Source organism: Ceratotherium simum, chromosome 21, assembly GCF_057802395.1.
Source record: "Ceratotherium simum simum isolate JZ-2026a chromosome 21, ASM5780239v1, whole genome shotgun sequence".
Classification (NCBI taxonomy): Eukaryota; Metazoa; Chordata; class Mammalia; order Perissodactyla; family Rhinocerotidae; genus Ceratotherium; species Ceratotherium simum.
The window spans coordinates 33201932-33222143 of record NC_141920.1 but is presented as its reverse complement, the minus strand read 5'-3'; the positions used below and the strand labels follow the sequence as shown (position 1 = coordinate 33222143).

At 40.4% G+C, this 20212-nt stretch overlaps 1 protein-coding gene across 5 annotated transcripts in view; it reads left to right on the top strand.

Moving 5' to 3' along the window:
- The first annotated feature begins 8161 nt into the window (after positions 1-8161).
- GPCPD1 (glycerophosphocholine phosphodiesterase 1) overlaps positions 8162-20212 on the top strand; it is a 51310-nt gene continuing 39259 nt past the window's right edge. For 2 of the 5 annotated variants that reach the window (XR_015555642.1, XM_087445584.1), the window contains exons 1-2: positions 15762-15902; positions 17167-17263. Coding sequence is in view for 4 of the 5 variants with exons in the window: in XM_087445584.1 (XP_087301710.1) it covers positions 15797-15902; positions 17167-17263 (203 nt within the window). In the remaining variant the exon portion in view is untranslated. Of the gene's footprint in view, positions 8315-10267; positions 10648-13713; positions 13791-15761; positions 15903-17166; positions 17264-20212 lie in introns of those variants that run through there. The other 3 variants (XM_087445583.1, XM_014790091.2, XM_087445581.1) reach the window with 3 other exon arrangements.

Genomic DNA, 20212 nt, shown 5'->3' with positions numbered 1-20212 from the left:
CCATTAATTGATTGCACAGTAACATTGATGAATCTGAAATGGTATGGATGATTCCCACACTTTCTCCATGCCTCTTGAGTTGGGACGTAAATTTGCTGAGGAAAATGCAGTAAAGAACACAGCCGTGGCATCCACCTATTTTCATGCAAGGAAGACAAGGTTCCCTTTAACCCAGCTGGACTAGGATCATCAGGAGTTTGTTTCGTTGCCCTGTAATCCAAACTCAGGGGCCCATCCGGGCCAGGCAGGACATACGAAATGTATAACTAGCACGATGGGTGAGTAACAGGGAGAGGTGGGGTCTGTGTTGGGTTAGGGTGTTCATTCAAAATTAAATTAAAAAAAAATCAGGGGCTGGCTCCGTGGCTTAGTGGTTAAGTGCATGCGCTCTGCTACTGGCGGCCTGGGTTTGGATCCCAGGCGGGCACCGACGCACCACTTGTGGGGCCATGCTGAGGAGGAGTCCCACATACAGCAACTAGAAGGATATGCAACTATAACATACAACTATCTACTGGTGCTTTGGGGAAAAAAAGGAGGAGGACTGGCAATAGTTGTTAGCTCAGGGCCAGTCTTCCTCAGCAAAAAGAAGAGGATTGTCATGGATGTTAGCTCAGGGCTGATCTTCCTCACCAAAAAAAAAAAAAAAAAATCACTGTTTGGGCCAATGTCCATGGCTGTGGGTCAGATATGTTATCTGACTAAATGTCACTGTTGATAATCAGAGCAGTACTCCTGCAGGACAAGGTGATGTGGGTGCAAGTGGAGGCCACGCAATGGAACCCACAGTAGTTGAATCCCTACTTCTCCAATGGGTATACACAGCATTGTTATTATTAAATATTGATGTCCAGAATTGACAAACAATACTTTTTCCTGAAATTTTCAGTGATTTCTTTTCTTTTTCTTTCTTTTTTTCCCCCAGTGATTTCTATAAGCATGTTTATACCTGCTATGTGCCAGGCACTATGCTGGTATGCAAAGATCAACAATACATAGCTCTTGCTCTTGAGGGCCTGATTATAGGAGGGCAAAATAGAGATAAAACAGATAAAAGCAACAAAGTGTTAGTTCTAACTCCCATTTTCATTTTATAGGTAAAATAACCAAGGTATGGTGTGAGCCAACAAGTTGAGAGTAGAACAGAGAGTAGAATCATTGCCTCTAATCTCCCCATCTAAATCATTCACATAATAAATGCACCACCATTGCCAAGAACCCCTGTCTTCCTGACTTCCCAGCTCTCTTTGGCCCACGGCCAGCCTGGAGTGACCAGCTGGGTTTTGAGCCTGGTATGTGGTAGCAGCGCTGTTAGAGTCCTTTTGTTCAGAGTGAGGATATGCCCTGAAAACAGCAGCTCATTCTGCAGACAGTCATCAATATTTTCACTAAAATGATAAAATGATAGCCAGTCAACTGTTGAACCATTTGAGCAGTAAAGGAGGGTATAATGCAAAGTGAAATAAGTCAGAGGGAGAAGGTCAAATACCGTATGATTTCCTTCATTAAGTAGTAGATAACAACAACAATAAACAAACACATAGGGACAGAGATTGGATTGGTGGTTACCAGAGAAGAAGGAGGGAGGGAGGAGGGTGAAAGGGATAATTTGGTACATGTGTGTGGTGATGGGTTGTAATTAGTATTTTGGTGGTGAACATGATGTAGTCCATGCAGAAATAGAAGTACAATGATGTACACCTGAAATTTTTACAATGTTATAAACCAATGTTAACTGCAATAAACAAAAAATTAAAAAAAAAAATTACGCATAACAAAAAACCATAAGATTTTATAAGGTGGTATCTCGTTTTGGGACTAAAAAAATGTTTAGATGTTGCTAAATTTACTTCTTAGCTTTTCAGGGGAGATAGTCATGAAGAGAGTTGTTTTTCAAACAGTACATACTACTTTGGACATATATTTAGAAAATAGTCACTGTTTTATCTTAAAAATTATAGATTATTTCATATAACTGTTCTAACAAAATAAAACAATTTTGATAAGCTCTTTCAAAAAAAAAAACAACACAAAATGCACAAGACTGAGAGGCATTTGGACAGACGAAAAATGATAGTAAGTGGAACAGGATGAAAACAAAATGGCTCAGTTCAGTGTTTTCTTTTTTTTTCTTTTTTGTGAGGAAGATCAGCCCTGAGCTAACATCCATGCCAAACCTCCTCTTTTTGCTGAGGAAGACTGGCCCTGGGCTAACACCTGTGCCTATCTTCCTCTACTTCATGTGGGACACCACCACAGCATGGCCTGACAAGTGGTGCATTGGTGCGCGCCAGGGATCCAAACCCAGGCCGCCAACAGCGGAGCACGCTCTTAACCACTACGCCACAGGTCTGGCCCCAGTTCAGTGTTTTCTGATACAACTTTTGCTTCATAGTTTTACAAGGTCTTGACTCCTAAAAAGTCCATAGAACAGACACCTTCCAGAGCTGCAATTATGTTAAATTATGTTATACATGGTAATTTTTCTTTTCTTTTTTTTATCATGTATTTGTATTAACATATCTATGAGAGTTCAAAGAAAAATGTGACTCTGGTAATTTTTCTTTAGAGACTGATTCATGGTATCCAGTTTCACCAATATACTAGTCATTTACAAATGGTATCTCACTACTCTAAATATGAAATTTTTTTTTTTTTTTGTGAGGAAGATCAGCCCTGAGCTAACATCCATGCCAATCCTTCTCTTTGCTGAGGAAGACTGGCCCTGAGCTAACATCCATGCCCATCTTCCTCCACTTTATGTGGGACGCCGCCACAGCACAGCCTGATAAGCAGTGCATTGGTGTGCTCCCGGGATCCTAACCCCGGTTGCCAGCAGTGGAGCGTGCGCACTTAACTGCTATGCCATGGGGCTGGCCCTAAATATGAAAATTTGAACTAACACTTGTATGGGTTTGTATGTCCACAAATGTCTTATTTATAGATGAAAAGTTACTTTAGCCAAAATTGAATGGAAGATTTTCCCAATCAGCTATGAAAGATGGTTATTCTACTCTCCCTTTTTGTGGACAAGGAGACTACATAGTAATTGACCTGTCTTTCTAGATTATTCTTCCATCAAATAAAATTTTTTTGAAGCTCTCCCTTTTTGATTACAAAGATTTAAAATATGGGTAAAGAAATCTAATGGGTAAATAACTGTACATTATTTATCATGTTTATTCATCTATCTATACAATTAGCTTAATTACCTCAATTCTGTAAGTTAGGGTGGGTATTACCTTATTTCATCCATTCTAAGGTCCTCCTTTTAAAATTAACCCATCTAAAATCATTGATGGCTGGGCAGCAGTCCTGACATACTTGTCACCCTCTGGGCACACTTGAATGCGGTTGTTTTTCCTGGTGGCATGACCAATGGCTACAACCCCTGGGTGTTTCAGTGAACAAACCATTTGAGGATGGAGTAAGAGTCCTGGTTGTTGTTGTAGACCTTTGTTTATACCTTCTCTTAGGATCAAAAGTAGCAAGAGCATCAAAACTTGCCCAATGGGTATTGGTGGTTTGGAGAAAATCTTGGGGATAATATTTGAGCACTTAAAAAAGAAAATGCTGCATCACTAACGTTATTGAATAATATTGTTTAGAAAAGCAAGGACATTGCCATGTTTTTAGAGTTGAACTACAAATGTGAAGAAGTTTAAGGAATATCTGAACAATTTATTTCACTTATATTTTCTTTTTCATGTATGCACAAGAATGATATATAATAAAACTTATGTCTAAATGGGTATAAAAGAACACTTCGAAAAAGTAAAATGAAACGTTCTAAGTTATAAGAAAGTATTATGGCATAGTTTAACGGGCAGCATTTTTTTAGTTTTAGTATTGTTTTACAATCAACTTAAATTTGATGAAATTGGTAGTTCCTTCATAGAACTGAGGTTCAGAGAAGGCCTGGGAGGGAGGAAAGCATTAGGGAGCAGCAGGTACTGTGTTAGGTGCTGGGTGCCCTCTCAAACGTCATCTGAAATAAACTTTGTGGTGGTTAAATTCCCATTCACTGATGAAGGAAAAGGTCAAAGAAGACATTCTGATCTTACCCTTTGAACCTTTTCTGCTCCAGCCATTTTGAGCCTATGATGCGTTTTAGAGCTTGGAGAGCAATACAGTCATCCCTCGATATCTGTGGGGGATTGGTTCCAGATCACCCCGAGGATACCCAAATTCATGGGTGCTCAAGTCTGTTAGTCGGCCCTACCTCTCCTCGGGTTCTGCATCTATGGATTCAACCAACCGCAGATCATAAACATAGTACTACACCAACCGTGGTTGGCTGCACCTACAGGTGCGGAACCCACGATTACAGAGGGCCGACTGTACACCTGCAGCCAATTTGAAGTTGGTGTAAAAGTTCACATTTGAAGCACCTAAATAGCTTTGGAAATCAGCAATTTCCTTGGTTTCCTCCGTATAGGATTGATCTTTATGTGAAAGAAGAATCAATAGCAAATACTAAACTATAACAATCTTGTCACCTACATGGAGAATAAGTAATGCACACTGTAATTTGGGAAACTGTTCATGGACTCATGCAGAGAGAATGAAGGCATGATGGTACCTTTGAGCAGTAGGGCCACCAGTGAAGTGAATGAAACACACAAAATTGATAGCATTTTGAGTCTGATCAAGTATTCTGACAGTAGAACAATTGTGGACTATCTCACAAGAATACTCCCAATATTTCCATGGATTGATCAAGAGATTAATGCAAAAGATCAGACTTTTATCCAAGTCATAATGAATATTTCTGGAAGAAGAATCAACACAAAGCAAAGCTGATAATAGTTAAAACTGCCAAGCTAAAATGTGCTATTATCTAAATATTGTTGGAAGAATCAATGCTTTGTGACAAAATATAGACCTGCAAAATTAGACTAGGTAAAATAATGGCCACAAAAGAAAACTCACAGTGGTAGAAGCTATAACCAGTTAAAAAAATTGGTATCAACATAAAGCAATTTTTTGTGGTAAAATGTATATGAAAAAATTGAATCCAATAAAAATTTCAGTAAAATAAAAATGGAACAAATTAGCAACAGCTTAACCGTAACTTCTAGAAAAATTAAGAAATTAAATGGTCTCAACAGAGTTTTCTCCTGAAATAAAGTCTCAACATTCGTCAAGAGCAGTAAAAATTTTACCAAAGATTTATACTCAAAATGTCACAGATAGTGAGGGGTACGATTTGAGTCCAGGTCTGGCTCCTAAGTCGAGAGCTTTTTATATCAATATCATTGTCACTGACAAATAAATGAAAAGCAATAGGATATACTGGAGTACATGAGGAAGCCATTTGGTTTAAAACTAATTTGTCCTGAACTTGTTTTTCCAAAAGGGCCTGACGTGGCCTGTGGAGCATGCATTGTACACCTGCTTTAAACATTTACAATGTCCTGAAGACAAGAATGACACCCTTAAAAATAGGGATGCATCTTCCCCCATAGCAGCATTTCCTTAAGTATAAGCATCTCTTCCTAGAAACTAAGGTTTAACTACCGACCTGCTGTGCTCACCTTGTGACCACTGATCTGCTGTTCTAGCAAGGCAACGTCATGACTGTTGTAAAAGGGATATTCCTGTTACATGTGATGTATGCTCGTTGTTCCCAGATGGTATATAACCACTCTGTACTCCCTACTTCTTTGGTGCCCTTCCTTCCTTAGAGAAAGAAGCCCTGGGCTATAGTCCTCAGACCTGGCTCATAATAAACTTACCCCAATTTTGATTTATAGATTATGGATTCTTTGGGTTGACATCACCTTTAAAAAAATTGAGGTATAAAAGTGAGATCATGCAGCCCTGATTTCAGACAAATGAGATAACATATTTCATTACTTAGTCAAATCAGATAAAGTTAAATATTTTGTAAAATTCAATACATATGGAGCCTTTCTGGAAATAATGAGGTAAAGACCTAAATTAATCTTATTAATCATGTTTTTGAAAAATTATAACATTCCATAGATGCGGCAGGAGGAAGGAAGGTATTGTCTATATTCTACTTTATATCTCAATCAGAAAGGGGTATATATGATGTCATCTAAAATATCTTGCATTGTTAAAGACTTTCTAAGCAAGGCTGTGTAAAATGGTATCTCTAGGAATCACTTCCTCCCCTGTGTGGGTCCAGGTTTCTCTATTCTCGTTATTTTTCCAGTCACCTAATGTCGATGGCTTGTTTTATATATTCTAGAAATTCCTCAATTTCTAGCCCACTGATGGCATCTTTCAAATATATAGAATTCTTCTGTCATTTCAACAAGATTTAGGGAAGGAGCATAGTTCAAGTTCATCAACTTGAACTATGAACATTAAGCAAATAATAGCTTGACTAAGTGGTGATTACAGGAAAATAAAGATCTACTATAAACATTTAAAGGAAGCAAACATGTATGAAAGAAATCCATCACTGAAGTAGGACTAACAGCAGAGAAGCGAAATAAACTCCAACCTACTAGGAAATGTACAACAGCAGACTTTAGCAGATAATGGTAAATAATTAGGAGGAAATTTTAATCCTTTAAGAAATTTGGGACTAAAACGAGTACCATCCAAAAACCATTGCATCCTGTGCCCAGTACACAGCAGGCACTTAATAATTATTTATTAACTGAATAGATGACATTCTCAGAAATACCCTGGGATCTAATCTAAGCTCAAATATCAAATACAGTCGTGAACAATCCAATTTATAAAACTAGAAGCTCTTTCTAAAGCTAGAGCTTATCTAACTGAAACATCTTTTCAATAGGCTCATTCCAACCAACCTGCAACTCCAGCTATCTCTTATTGCAAGAATCCTTCAACATTTGCTAAAAAGGTGGTTCTTTTTAATTTTCAGTATCGCACTTGATCTAAATGAAACCTGATAATTTTATATTAGAGGTTAAGCAGAGGTTAACCTTGATGCTGGAAGGGTAAGAGTTTAATTTAAGTAAGTGGCAAATGCTGATTAATTTTCCTAAGACCACCAAAGGAGAGAAAAAACTTTGCCTTTTTTTTTCTGGTAGGGCCGATTTTTCAGAAAATAAAAGATTACAGCTTTTGCAAAGAGGGTTTTTCTTGCTTTCAGAAAAGTTCCTTCAAACTTTAATTTGAATACAAATAACCTGAGGATCTTGTTAAATGCAGATTTGATTAGGCAGGTCTGGGATCATCCTGAAAGTGCACTTGCGGGGGGGGGGGGGGTGGGGGGGGGGTGGGGGGGGGGAGGCTTGAGCCAAAGAGATTTTAATTAACTGATTTTCAAATGAAGAGAAAACTTGAAGCAAAATATGCATTTCTATGAAAGAAATCTAAACCTATTTATAACCTTGACAAATTTTTATTCTTATTGCTGAGACAGAAAAGAAAAAAATCTACAATTTGAAAATCTTTCCTCTACCCCAGAAACCTAGCTTTTCTTTTTAATTGAGGTAAGTGGTTTATAACACTATATACATTTCAGGTGTACATGGTTATATTTCGATTTCTGTGTACACAACATCATATTCACCACCCAAAGACTAATTACCATCCATCACCATACACACGTGCCCTATTACCCCCTTTCGCCCACCTCCCCCTCCCCTTCCCTTTCTGGTAACCAGCAATCTAATCTCTGTATCATCTATGAATGTACAATTCTTACAGCTCCCAGATGCTGCTGCTGGCCTGTACACCTTTGCGTAGCAAAGTTACAAACTCTCAACCATCTTAGGTCACCTAATTCTCGTTTCCAACTTTAAAGATTTGATCCAAGTGTGCTTGTTGTTTTGTAACGAAAGTTTCCAGAAAACATTAGGCCTGCTAATTTCCCTCACTTTCGAACGGGAAGAAACGTAATTCAGAACTGCAGCTCCAGCCTTCACACTTGCTTGTCCTAAGGCAGCTTTGGGAACCAAGGTACGCCTCTGCGACCCCAGTCCCGGCGTCCTCGGCGCCGGCTCCGGGGCTGCAGTAAAAGAGGACGGCGGGGATGCCCGGCTGCTTCGGCCTCCGACGCGGACCCTCTCCAGACGCGCTGGCCCGCCCCCTGCGCGCGGCCGCCGATTGGCGGGAGGGCGCCGGGCGTGACGTCAGGCCCCGCCCCGCCGCCCCGCCGGCCCCGCCCCGCGGGGTGGCCTGGCAGTTTGGTCTGGAGCAGCTGAAACCGGTTTGAGCGGAGCCGCTTCCTGCTGCTGGGCGCCGCCGCGGGCCGCCTCGGGGAGCGCTGGCGAGGCGCGGACGGCGGGCGCCTGGCACCTCGGCCGGCGGGTCTCGCTCTCGGGCGCGGCAGCGGCGCGGACGCGCGGACCGGCGCACCCGGCAGGTGAGGCGGGCGGGCGGGCCTGGCGCTCCTGCGGGGGCCGCGGCGGCCGCTCACGTGGGGGCCGAGCTGTCAGGGCGGCCGGCCTGGCGACGCGGCGGGGCGGGGGGCGCCGGGGGACGCGGCGGGGCCGAGGGGTGCGTGGGGGCCCCCAGCCCGGGGGGCACTGCCCGGCGGGGAAACAGCGGCCTGGACGTCCGCTCCGGTAGGTCGGTGCGTTAACACCTATGTATTCGGCTTTTATTGTTTGCTGCCACGGTTCCACTGGGCTGTCTGGTGCTAAGTTCCCCTCTGAAAAATTTGTTTTCGATGTGCCAAAATGCACAGAGGATAGGACCACCACGAGTACACGAAGTTAAGGCACGAAGAAACAAAATGTGCAGCTGAAGTCGCCTGTGTACCCCGAACCATAGCCTGCCGCCCTCGCCCATCACCACTCTCGATCTATCTATAAGTAATTCATAGTGTTTTGGCAACTGCTTATTTTCTGAAATTGCCTAACCCCGTAGTCTAGGGCATGCTTGTATAATTCAGTTATTCCAGGAAACCAGAGTGCCTTACTCTCTTAGGAAAAGGTTCCGGGAATAGACATCAGTGCCCTCGATAAAATTTTTAAGACAGCTACCTCCTCTCCAAAGCTCCACTTTTTCTACTTCTGAGAAAAAGCCGCAACCAATTGGGTGTTTCATTGGCCCCCTCTTACCCCACTGCCGGTTATAAAGAAAATCAGGCATGAATTGTAGAGAATTCTTTCACCTCGAGACAGCTGTCGAGTCTGATGTAGCGCCAACACAGAGGAACTGATCGAACCAAGCAGGATGTTTGGACCTGATGCTGTTTTCTTCTTCACACCCTGCTGTTGTCCTCAGCTCTCTTTTTTTTCTGCCCAGCTCCTACCCACTACTCTATCCTTTCATGTTTCTCCATCTTGCTACATTTCTGACAGTTGTCACTTAGCTAAGAAGTAAATACAAGCTATCAGTCCTTTCTCCAGCTCCTAATGTTCTGGATACAAGTAACAAGATAAAGCAAACAGGTAAAACTGCATGGATGACCCAATCTGTTCTTGACTTAGGAACTAGGGAGAACCAAGATTCTAGACAAAATAAGACTTAGGAAAGTTGGACTTAGAGAAATAATGACCACAAAAGAAATCTCACAGTGGCAGAGTAAAATTTGATATGTACAAAAAGTAGGTTGATGAGTCAAATCTTTATATATAACGTAACCAGGAAAAATATATGCAATATATATGAAAATAATATCAAGATGAAATGGAAAACATGTGGAAAAATTTTACTTCGTTTAGCAAATTGATCAAGGAATTAACTTGGCTTAATGAAGTCTCCAGAAATTCTTTCTTAATAAAAACCCATTCATGTCTGCATACATTTGATTAAAATATTGGCTCAGAGTATACTGGGGTCAGAATAGTGGGGTCATAATGATCCTCCACCAGGATGAACAGAAATCAACTCAGGAAAATGTAGGCATTTCATATATTCCTTTCTTAGAGCCAGTTATAAGGATCAAAGCTGTTGGAGTCTAGGAAAGAGCAAGAATTGCAAACAGCTTTTTTCTGTGAAAAAAATTGAAGGAAAACAGTGAGAGATGTTCTTTTTGGCCATAAAAACACATTTTAGCTAAAAATATCTGTGACTTCAATTTAGCTCTAAACCAAATGTTCCTGTACCTTGGTTTGCTTAAATCTCACTTTTGTCCCCCAAGCTGGTAAACCAGTAAGGTCATGTGTTGAAATAATTTATTTCACAAAAAGAACAGAGTAAAATTCATTTTGCCAGGTAGTTTTAAACTCTGAAATATTTTTAAAATGTAAATTACGATGTCATATTTTGCTAATTGCTTGAGTCTAAAAAGTGTTAAAATAATGTTAAATGCTACTCAAAATCTCAGATGAGAATGATGTTTAATATTTATCTTCAAAAAGCGCAGAATGCAGGTTATATTTAAAAACAAGACCAAAAACCTGTCTCAGGAAGCGTAGCCTGTACATGACGTAATAGGTGAGTTGGTTAAATTGCATATACAGTCAGTTTATGTATGTGCAGACAGCTAGCATTTTTCATCTTCCTCTTGTTCTATGTATATCTGGAAGACCTCCCCTGCCCAATTTGGGATTGTTTCTGCTTGTGTGAAGAAGAGGAAGTGTTGTTGGGTGTGTAAATTTTGCATTCTACAACAGAACAGTATTTTGTCACTCCTGGTTTGGTGGTAGCTGGGTGCTGAAATTGTACGCTTCAATCCTGCACCAGAATTTTGGCCCCTGTCCACCATCAAGTAAACTGCTGCAGGAGCGGCTCTCCAGGCTTTTATTGGTATGGTATTGAATTGGGGGAGAGAGGTGGAAATTACACTAGATTATATGACTTTTGGCAATCCAAGTGGAAGATGATGCTTTGTTGACATCTGGGGAGGTTTTTTGGCGAGTGTTTTTGTGCTTGCATATATAGCTTTGTAGAGTACATTTACTGCAGCTGTTTACAGCCAAGTTACTATAGCCACTCTTTCACACAATCTTAAGAATGAAAGGCTTGATTTTATTAATCAATTGATTTCCCTTTATTAAATTTGTTTCCCATTTAATGTAGTAGAAATTTAGATAATTTTGTACCAGCTGATTTTAATACATAGGAATAGTTATATTTCCCTAAAATTGGTTAAAATAGTTATTTAAAATTGATCAACAAATAGTTGAGTACCAACTATTAATTATGTAGACCAGGTTGTCCTTAGTTGAGAACTATGGCAGTAAACACTGGGTGAAAGTATGTTATAGGTTGAGATTGATTGAAACTGATTATTCAGCATTTTGCTGGATGATGGGGCTTTTTGCTCTGTCTCAAAATTCAGTAACTTAAAAGCCAAGCTTTTTTGCTAGCCTTAAGGTTTCTTCTTGATATGATAGAGATAAATTAAATGTAAGATTGCAGTGCTTCAATTAACCGTTTTATTTATTAGACGAAATATTGTACTCTTAGGGTTATACTCAGATTCATATCAGATGTCACGTTAAAAGAGAACTCTTAAGATATTTGGATAATGATAGGTTAATAGGAGGGTAACAATCCAGAGCTATTTTTAGATTTCGAACATTATTTGGCAGTGCTAGAACTGGATGTATATGCTTTAAATAGATCGTGTTTACTCTTAGACACAAAAAGTGGATTAAGGTATCTTAGAAATGATTTTGGGGCCAGCCCCGTGGCTTAGTGGTTAAGTGCTCGCGCTCCGCTACTGGCGGCCCGGGTTCGGATCCCGGGCGCACCGACGCAATGCTTCTCCAGCCATGCTGAGGCCGCATCCTGCATACAGCAACTAGAAGGATGTGCAACTATGACATACAACTATCTACTGGGGCTTTGAGGGGAAAAAAAAAAAGGAGGAGGATTGGCAATAGATGTTAGCACAGAGCTGGTCTTCCTCAGCAAAAGAGGAGGATTAGCATGGATGTTAGCTCAGGGCTGATCTTCCTCACAAAAAAAAAAAAGAAAAAAAAGATGGTTTTGATCAAGGACAGATTTTTCTCCAATTCAGTCGGGTTTTCTAACTGAAATGGTAGAGTTGCCAAATAGGGAATTCTTTATCCAGACGACGTGAAACCACATTGACTGGTGGTCTTGCTTAATGTATATATTCAACATTTGTATTTTATAATTGATGTAAGTGGGATGATACATAGTGTATAGCTAACACTGAGCCTGGACTCTTGATCCTCCTAGCAGCCCCCTGTGGGTAAACTCCTACAGCCCCCTGTAGGTATTACAGATCAGGTTTCTCAACCTCAGCCCTATTGATATTTGGAGCTGGTAGTTATTTGTGGAGAGCTGTTCTGTGCATTGTATGCTGTTTAGCAACACTCCTGGCCCCAGGTTTCAGGAGCATCACCCCCAATTGTGACAACCAAAAATGTCTCCTGACATTGCCAAATATCCCATGGAGGGCAAAATTGCCTCCAGTGAGAACTGCTATTATAGATCTATCTACCTTGACCCAGAAGTGTGGTTAACTGAATACTAGTGTTCATTAAATGACCTTTGCAGAGTTGTGCATGTGTTCACAGGGAAGGGAAGGCAGCATAGGGAAAATAAAAGAATGAATAGCTATGAAAAGTACTTCAGGATTTTTTAAAATAAAGTAATGTATAAATGCAAATAAAATTTAAATTGGTAAATTAATGGAAATGATACAGAGTAAAGATATGATTAGAGTTCTTTTGGAAACATTGATGCATTGGGGTGCAAAAGTTTTTTGGGATGTATTGGAGAAGTTATGTAGAATATGATGTGTCCTTGTGTGGAGTGGGTGTTCTTTTTATATTTAAATTATATAACCTTGAGAATTGACACTGTATATTTAAAAAAATAATTTTTATTTGCTATCTTCCCTCAGGTACTTAAATTAGGGGATGGTAAACAGATTGGTTTGGCTGGTAAAACAGTGAAGAAATGAAAAGTCAGCTAGAGGGAAAATGTGGATAAGCAGTCAAGGACATCAAAGGCTTAGGGCTTTAGATTTCTTTAAGTAATCAAAGTGGGGCCGGCCCTGTGGCTTGGTGGTTAAGTGCACGCGCTGCAATGCTGGTGGCCCGGGTTCGGATCCCGGGTGCGCATCGAGGCACCACTTCTCCCTCCATCCTGAGGCCGAGTCCCACATACAGCAACTAGAAGGATGTGCAGCTATGACATACAACTATCTACTGGGGCTTTGGGGGGAAAAAAATAAAATAAAATAAATAAAATCTTTAAAAAAAAAAAAAAAAGTAATCAAAGTGATTCCAAGCCAGGGACATGAGGAAGAATAGTCTAATTGATAAAATGTATTATTGAGGAGAGATTTAGAAGCCACAATACAGGGAAGAGACATGATTTTGAATGAAGTTCAAACTTAAGAAAGAAAGGCATGTATGTAAGATCAGTTAGAATCGCAGGGTTTAGTAATAGATTGCAGAGTTGAGACTCTAAGTTCAGGTCTACAGAACTAGAGTAATGATGGTCCTATGGTTGATGAAGAGAAAATCTGAAAAGTGATTTGTGGGGAAAGGGGTGTTTTTTTTTTTTTTAGTCGTCAGTTACTTTCTCCTAGAAGCAGATTCTTCAGCTTGTTGCAGAACATAGCTAGTTTGTTTCAGTGGATGGTGCTTAAGTTCTTCCATTGTTTTCCTGTTATTAAAGTTGAAACATTCTTTTTAAAGTAGAAATCCTCTCTTAAGCCAAGGTTTTTTCTATCTATAGTTGTTTTTTTTATATGTAAGGTTTCTGAAATCTTTGCTGCAGTTGAGATGCATTTTTGGTTTTTTGCTTTTTAACTTGTTTCTTTGTGGTAGCTATCTGGGGCTAATATTTTCATATACTATAAATGACGTCTTTTCTTTTTCTTCCTAGCACAACATCCTAAAATAAATCTATCAGAATGACACCTTCTCAGGTTACCTTTGAAATAAGAGGAACTCTTTTACCAGGTATTGTAAAGTTTACTTTAAAATAATTTTTGAAATTAAATGAGCATTTTTCTTATCTGGATTATCTTAAATATGGAGTTATTAGAGTGGGCCTAATTTTTAGATGGGAATTTCTTTAGGGCTTTCCTGATATCAGACATGTGCTTGCAGCATAGTAAATTCAAGAGAAAAAAACATACCTCCCCAAATAGTATCTTCCAAGAAAGCTGTCAATTTATTTAGTTTTGCACAGGACAAAGATAGTTGGGCCATGATTTTTCAGTAGCGTGAAGATAAGGGAGATTTTGCTAGTGCAAGAAGTTGGTGAAATATTTGACTAAGGTAACTTTGTTCCCTACTTGTAAATGTACTTTTTAGCTTCATTGTATTTTTTACTGTCTACTAAAGCAGTGTGACATAATTTTAGTGTAAAACAGCATGTCAAAACAGTATCACACCTGGGTTATGTACCTCCTTGTTAAATACACTCTGGCTATACTGGCCAATTCCTCAAATCTGTTACGCTCTTTCCCTCCTTCGGGACTTCCTCAAATTGTTCCCTCTGCCTAATTGTGTGCCTCCACCCCCCCATTACCCCAACCTCCCACATTCAACGAGGTTAGAGTCCCTGTGAAATCCAAGGTTCTGGGACTTTCTCTTGCACCTGGTACAGACTTTATGGAATTATTTGTAATTTTGTTTGTGGATAGATTGTAAGCGCTATGAAAACATGATTTTGTCTTGTTTATGCTGAATTTCTGCACCCAGCACAGTTCCTGGCTCAGAGCAGGGGTAAATATGTGTTCAAAGAATGAATGAATGATTGGCTCTATATATCCAGCAGCATCTTTGTTCTAGCAGCCGTCACAGCAATTGACAGAGTGTGTGTTTGTCCAAGTTCAGATTCTTAGCCACGATGATCTGGAATGGCTGTACCTCTGGACAAGATTCTGTAGGTTGAAGACTGCTAGTCAGCTGATGGGTTGGCTCCCTTGGGTCAAGTGCTCACCTCCAGTCCAGTGTATAGCCTCTTCTGTGGAGGGAATACTGCAAAACTATATTGTACCCTTTTAGGGAGTTGTACACAGGCAGTTTAAGCTAGAAGGAGCTGGCCGTGTCAGGCAAATGGGGTGACCACAGAATTAGCCACAGAATGGTCAGCTTGACAAGGGGGTACTCTCATTCTCAAGGACCGCAGGGAAGATGGGGCTGGCCCAGTGGCACAGCGGTGAAGTGCATGCGCTCTGCTTCAGCAGCCTGGGGTTCTCAGGTTCAGATCCTGGGCATGCGCGACGCACCGCTTGTCAAGCCAGCTGTGGCGGTGTCCCATATAAAGTAGAGGAAGATGGGCACAGATGTTAGCCCAGGGCCAGCCTTCCTCAGCAAAAAGAGGAGGATTGGCAGATGTTAGCTCCGGGCGGATCTTCCTCACAAAAAAAAAAGGACCAGAAGAAAGGTAATTGTGGATGTGAATGCAGGTGAATCTGTAGGTGGGAAGGAGAGGAGGTAGAGAGACAGGGAGGGGATGTTGGGGGAGACTGCGCCCCTGCACAGCTCCCTGCATCCCTTGCTTTCCTTGCCAAAGAGGAGGAGGTATTCTCTGCTGAATGTGGAGAGAGTGGGGAGTGCAGAGTGCGGTGAAGTTAGATGGAACAAGTCAAAAGAATATGTGGGGGTGCTGTTTGCAGATTCTTTTAGTTAGCATTCAAGTCTTTCTAATCTTTCATAAATGATAGCCAATTAAAGAAAGAGGTCTGTTTGTTCTAGTAAAACGTTTCCCTTTTGTTCCTCATAGAAGCCATATTCAAAGGCACTCAGCAGGAAGACAAAGTAACATTGCAGGAGGGAATTGATAAAATGTAGGAGCACTTACATGAAAAAAGTGAACCACCGATTGTCCAAGTTTCACTTTTTCCATTTGGGGTACATGTTCTTTTTTATTATTATTATTGAGGTAACATTGGTTTATAACATTATATAATTTCAGGTGTATATCATTATAGGTCGATTTTTGTGTGGACTGCATCATGTTCTACACCCAAAGACTAATTACCATCCATCACCACACACATGTGCCCAGTCACCCCTTTCGCCCTCCTCCCTCTGGTGTACATGTTCTTTCCGGAGCAAAAGGTAGCTGCTGTTTTGTTTGGGGATGAGAAATAACTGACTCCATGGAAATGTTTTAATGAGTCTCTGTAAAGGGCCCAAATTAGTGGTTTTATGGTAATCTGTACTTTGAGCTAGGAGCCATAGTGTATGCTATACATATGCATAGCAACATCTTGGGAATGAATATTTGTGCTTTGTATAGTGACAGTGTTTATCCTTTTTTTTTTTAATTGGAAAACATAGTGATAACCTAAGTTAATTGCAAAAAAATCTGGTTTAGAGGATTGGTGCATATTTTGACATGAAATTTCTATATGTAACCACCCTATGCTTCATGCGCATGTATTTAGAACCCTGAAAACTCCTGAACGACTATCACACTTAGAATTTTAGTTAAGTTTTAGACAGTCCAAGCTTACAAAATGCTCATGCAGGTGGCTAAAGCCAACTGTAAGTCTAGTCTTATTAGAGTCGTGCCTCAAGCTTGGAAGCCAAGCTACTCTCAGAATGTGGAGAAGTTTGTCTTGAACTTGTTCATTTGGGCTCACTTTATTATCTTTTTCTTTATGAATTTTAATGATAGTAATTCAGAATGTGTCGATAGAATAAGTCAAAGACTTCTGCATTCTTATATCCAAGAAGTTGTAGACTTTTGCTAAATATACAAAACCTAGCAAATATAGGTGATAGCTATATGTTGGTTGGTCTGTTGATGAGAGGTGTTCAGGTGAAATGATAGTCATTGTTTTACTAAGGGATACTAGGTTTTTCACTATGTAAGTCTTTGTTTTGAGGACTTTTTGATGTTGTTGTTCTCTTGCTCCTGTCCCATTAATAATTTTCTTGATTTTTAGCTTATTAATAGCTACTCTTTGAGTTCCTGGAAAATATCAGTTACTATTTCTCTAGAATACTTATATGCATTCAATGTTTGCTCCTTTAAATTGGAAGCTGCCTTGAAGGCAGGGACTGTGGTTTGTTCACTTTGTCTTCTTGCTGCTTGCTATTGGCTCAATAAGTAGTTGAACAAATGAAGAAACATTCATGCCTCTACATCCCTCCTTTTCTCTGGCTTTAGTTCTGTAGAGGTGGGTCAAGTTAATGCAGGGCTAAGTGTGCTACCTGGGTCCAAACCCACATCTCCAGTGAGACTCCTCCATCTCTGCTAAAGGGGACTCTGCATCTGATTGAACTAATGCAATTGGCTGCTCTTTTCTTGCTTCCTAAGCTAAAATTTGAAACTCTCCTACTTATCCCGCTGTCACTTGTTGTTCTGTTTTCTTAGGAGAAGTTTTTGCAATATGTGGAAGCTGTGATGCTTTGGGGAACTGGAATCCTCAAAATGCTGTGGCTCTTCTTCCGGAAAATGAGACAGGTGAAAGGTAAGCATGGAAATGTCAGGTTACAGAATAATTGCTTGGAGGATTCTCAGATACCTTGGTATATTTTTCTTCTTTTAGTTTTAATTTTTATCAAAGTTATCACGTGCGTAAAGAGTGAAATAGTTTTACAAAATTCGCTGTGAGAAACCAAGTTCCTCTGTTCTTCAATTTCCAACTTGCAAACAACCAATTTTGGGGCCAGCCCGGTGGCGCAAGCAGTTAAGTGCGCGCCCTCCGCTTTGGCAGGGTTCGCAGGTTCGGATCCCAGGTGTGCACCGATGCCCTGCTTGTCAAGCCGTGCTGTGGGAGCGTCCCATATAAAGTGGAGGAAGATGGGCACAGATGTTAGCTCAGGGCCAACCTTCCTCAGCAAAAAAAAAAAAAAAAAAAAAAGGAGGATTGGCTTAGGATGTTAGCTCAGGGCTGATCTTCCTCACACACACAGACACACACGAGACAACCATTTTCAACTCTTGGCTGGTTCTTTTGGTATTTACCACCATATTTCTAAATAACAGGCTTATATTGGTATTTCTTATTTAAAATAAAAAACTTCTTTAGGCATATCTTTTGGCTTTGCACTACATCTTCTTAATAAAAGATCTTAATTTTTGCTTTAGCCTATAACGTAATTTTCTTGATGTATATAGCGTTAAAAGTAGCAGAATGGAACACATACCTAGATATCTTAGCTAATGTAATTAAGCGAGTTCACTGCTGACATTAAATACAGCACTAAACTTAGCATGGGTGTATGGCTGCCTTGTCCTGGGGAAAGGAGGATCTGGGTGCCGGTTTCACTTCTGCAGTTAACTGTGGTCTTGGGCAGATCTAAAATCTCTAGGCCTCAGTTACCTCATGTACACAGTAAAGGGGTTAGGATAGAATCAGTGAATGGCAGCAAATGTGGTACTTCTCCACTTGGGGATATTTGGAAGTGTTATGGGTTGTCAGGATGTATGTGTGTGGGGCGGTGGGGGTGGGGGCGGTGGGTAGTAAGGAGAGATTGAGATCCTAAATAGTATACAAATACATGCAGTGCCCATAGGGAGAAATACCAGATTAGGTGATTATTAAGCTCAAATTCTGTTTTCCTGTAGCGCAGTGCTACTAAAAATGTGGCCTGTGGACCAGTGCTAGACAAATAACTTTTTATCCGTGCATGATGTGAGAAATACAAAAACTGAGAGCAAGCATTTAGAAATGTTTATAGCAATTTGACATAGCTGGGACATCCATGTATGTCATGGTGGACTCATCTCGTTGAACTGGGTACATAGGCCAGAAGTATTGGTCGCAGGATAGTTGGGGTAGAACAAGCAAGCAAAAACTGGTCCTTTGCAGCGGATGGTTTGAGGAGTACTGATGGCAAAGCAAAGGAAAACTAGGCAAGTAAAACAGTACCATGATGTAGGTTAAGGAAAAGAAAACTAACAAAAAACGTATATAGAACAACCTTTTCCCTATTTGTCATTAGTGTGACACATTTTCTCAGTAAAAACTCAATTCTCCTCTGTTTTTATAAGTTCTATTGATAAATGATATTGGGATCACAGAGGAATGAGATTTTTATTCCCAAGTGGCTACTTTTTCCTTGATTTTCAGATCAGCCATTCCTGTCTGAAGTGAAACCTCATGTCTTTCTGAACTTGTTTCTAAAACACCCTCTGAACTCTTGAGCTGCCCTGTCACCTTTCTGAAGTCCATTTCAGCCAGCCTGGTCAAAGTGATGTGAACAGAATGAGATAACACTTAACTACTTAACTTGAAAGGACCCGCCATTTTTACATTGTTGATGTACACTGTAGTATAATTGACTCATATGGCAGATAAACAGTGCTCCACAAGGAGAAAGGAAGTAGATGATACACAAGGCAAACAGATTTGTTTGCCTTTGGACAATATTCATGTGTTTTAGAATTATGTTTCTTAGGGATTTCAGTGTGCTCTGCATCTAAGTCCTCTGTACCTCTTTTTCACAGAGTCTCTTAAGCCTCTCTATACCTGTAGGCTTGTGGTGACAAGAGCTTTGTTGGAATTTTTTTTTTCTACTTATAGAGATATATATATATATATGTATTTTTTTTGTGTGAGAAGATCAGCCCTGAGCTAACATCCATGCCAATCCTCCTCTTTTTTTTTTTTTTTTTTGCTGAGGAAGACTGGCCCTGGGCTAACATCTGTGCCTATCTTCCTCCACTTTATATGGGATGCCGCCACAGCATGGCCTGACAAGTGGTGCCTCGGTGTGCGCCCACAATCGGAACCCAGACCACCAGCAGCAGAGCGTGCACACTTAACCACTACACCACGGGGCTGGCCCCTACTTACAGATAATTTGAAGAGCATGGTATTGTTTCATAATGCAGAAAATGTGGGTCATTTGTGGTTTTATTTGCTCTTCTTATATATTTTATGGTATTTAGGGGGAAGATATGAAGGTGATTCAAAATCAGGCAGTGCACTAAATCTCACTGCCCCTCCTCCCTGGTTTTTCTTGAATCTCATCAGGTTTTGTTTGTCCTTGACGTCACTGAACAGTTCCGGTTCATTTTTAACTTTGCTACATTTGCTTAGAGAAGTGGAGTAAAAAAGACTCATTGCTTTGCTCTCTCCATCTCTTCTTTTCATTTAGTGGTTTTTAACGAGGGTGCACACTAGAATCACTTATGAGGGCTTTAAAAAAAATACACATGCCTAGACCCTACTCCTGGAGATGGAGAAATAGTGCATGAGAGAGAGGCCCCAGCCTGTTTTTGAAAGCTTCCCACTAATTCTGTGCACATCTGGGGCTAGTTTCACGCACTCTGCCTGACTTTTATAGATGAAACAGTATTGGAAATTTGCCTTTTTTTTTTTTTTTGAGGAAGATTAGCCCTGCGCTAACATCTGTTGCTGGTCTTCCTCTTTTACTTTTTTCTCTCCAAAGCCCCAGTACCTAGTTGTATA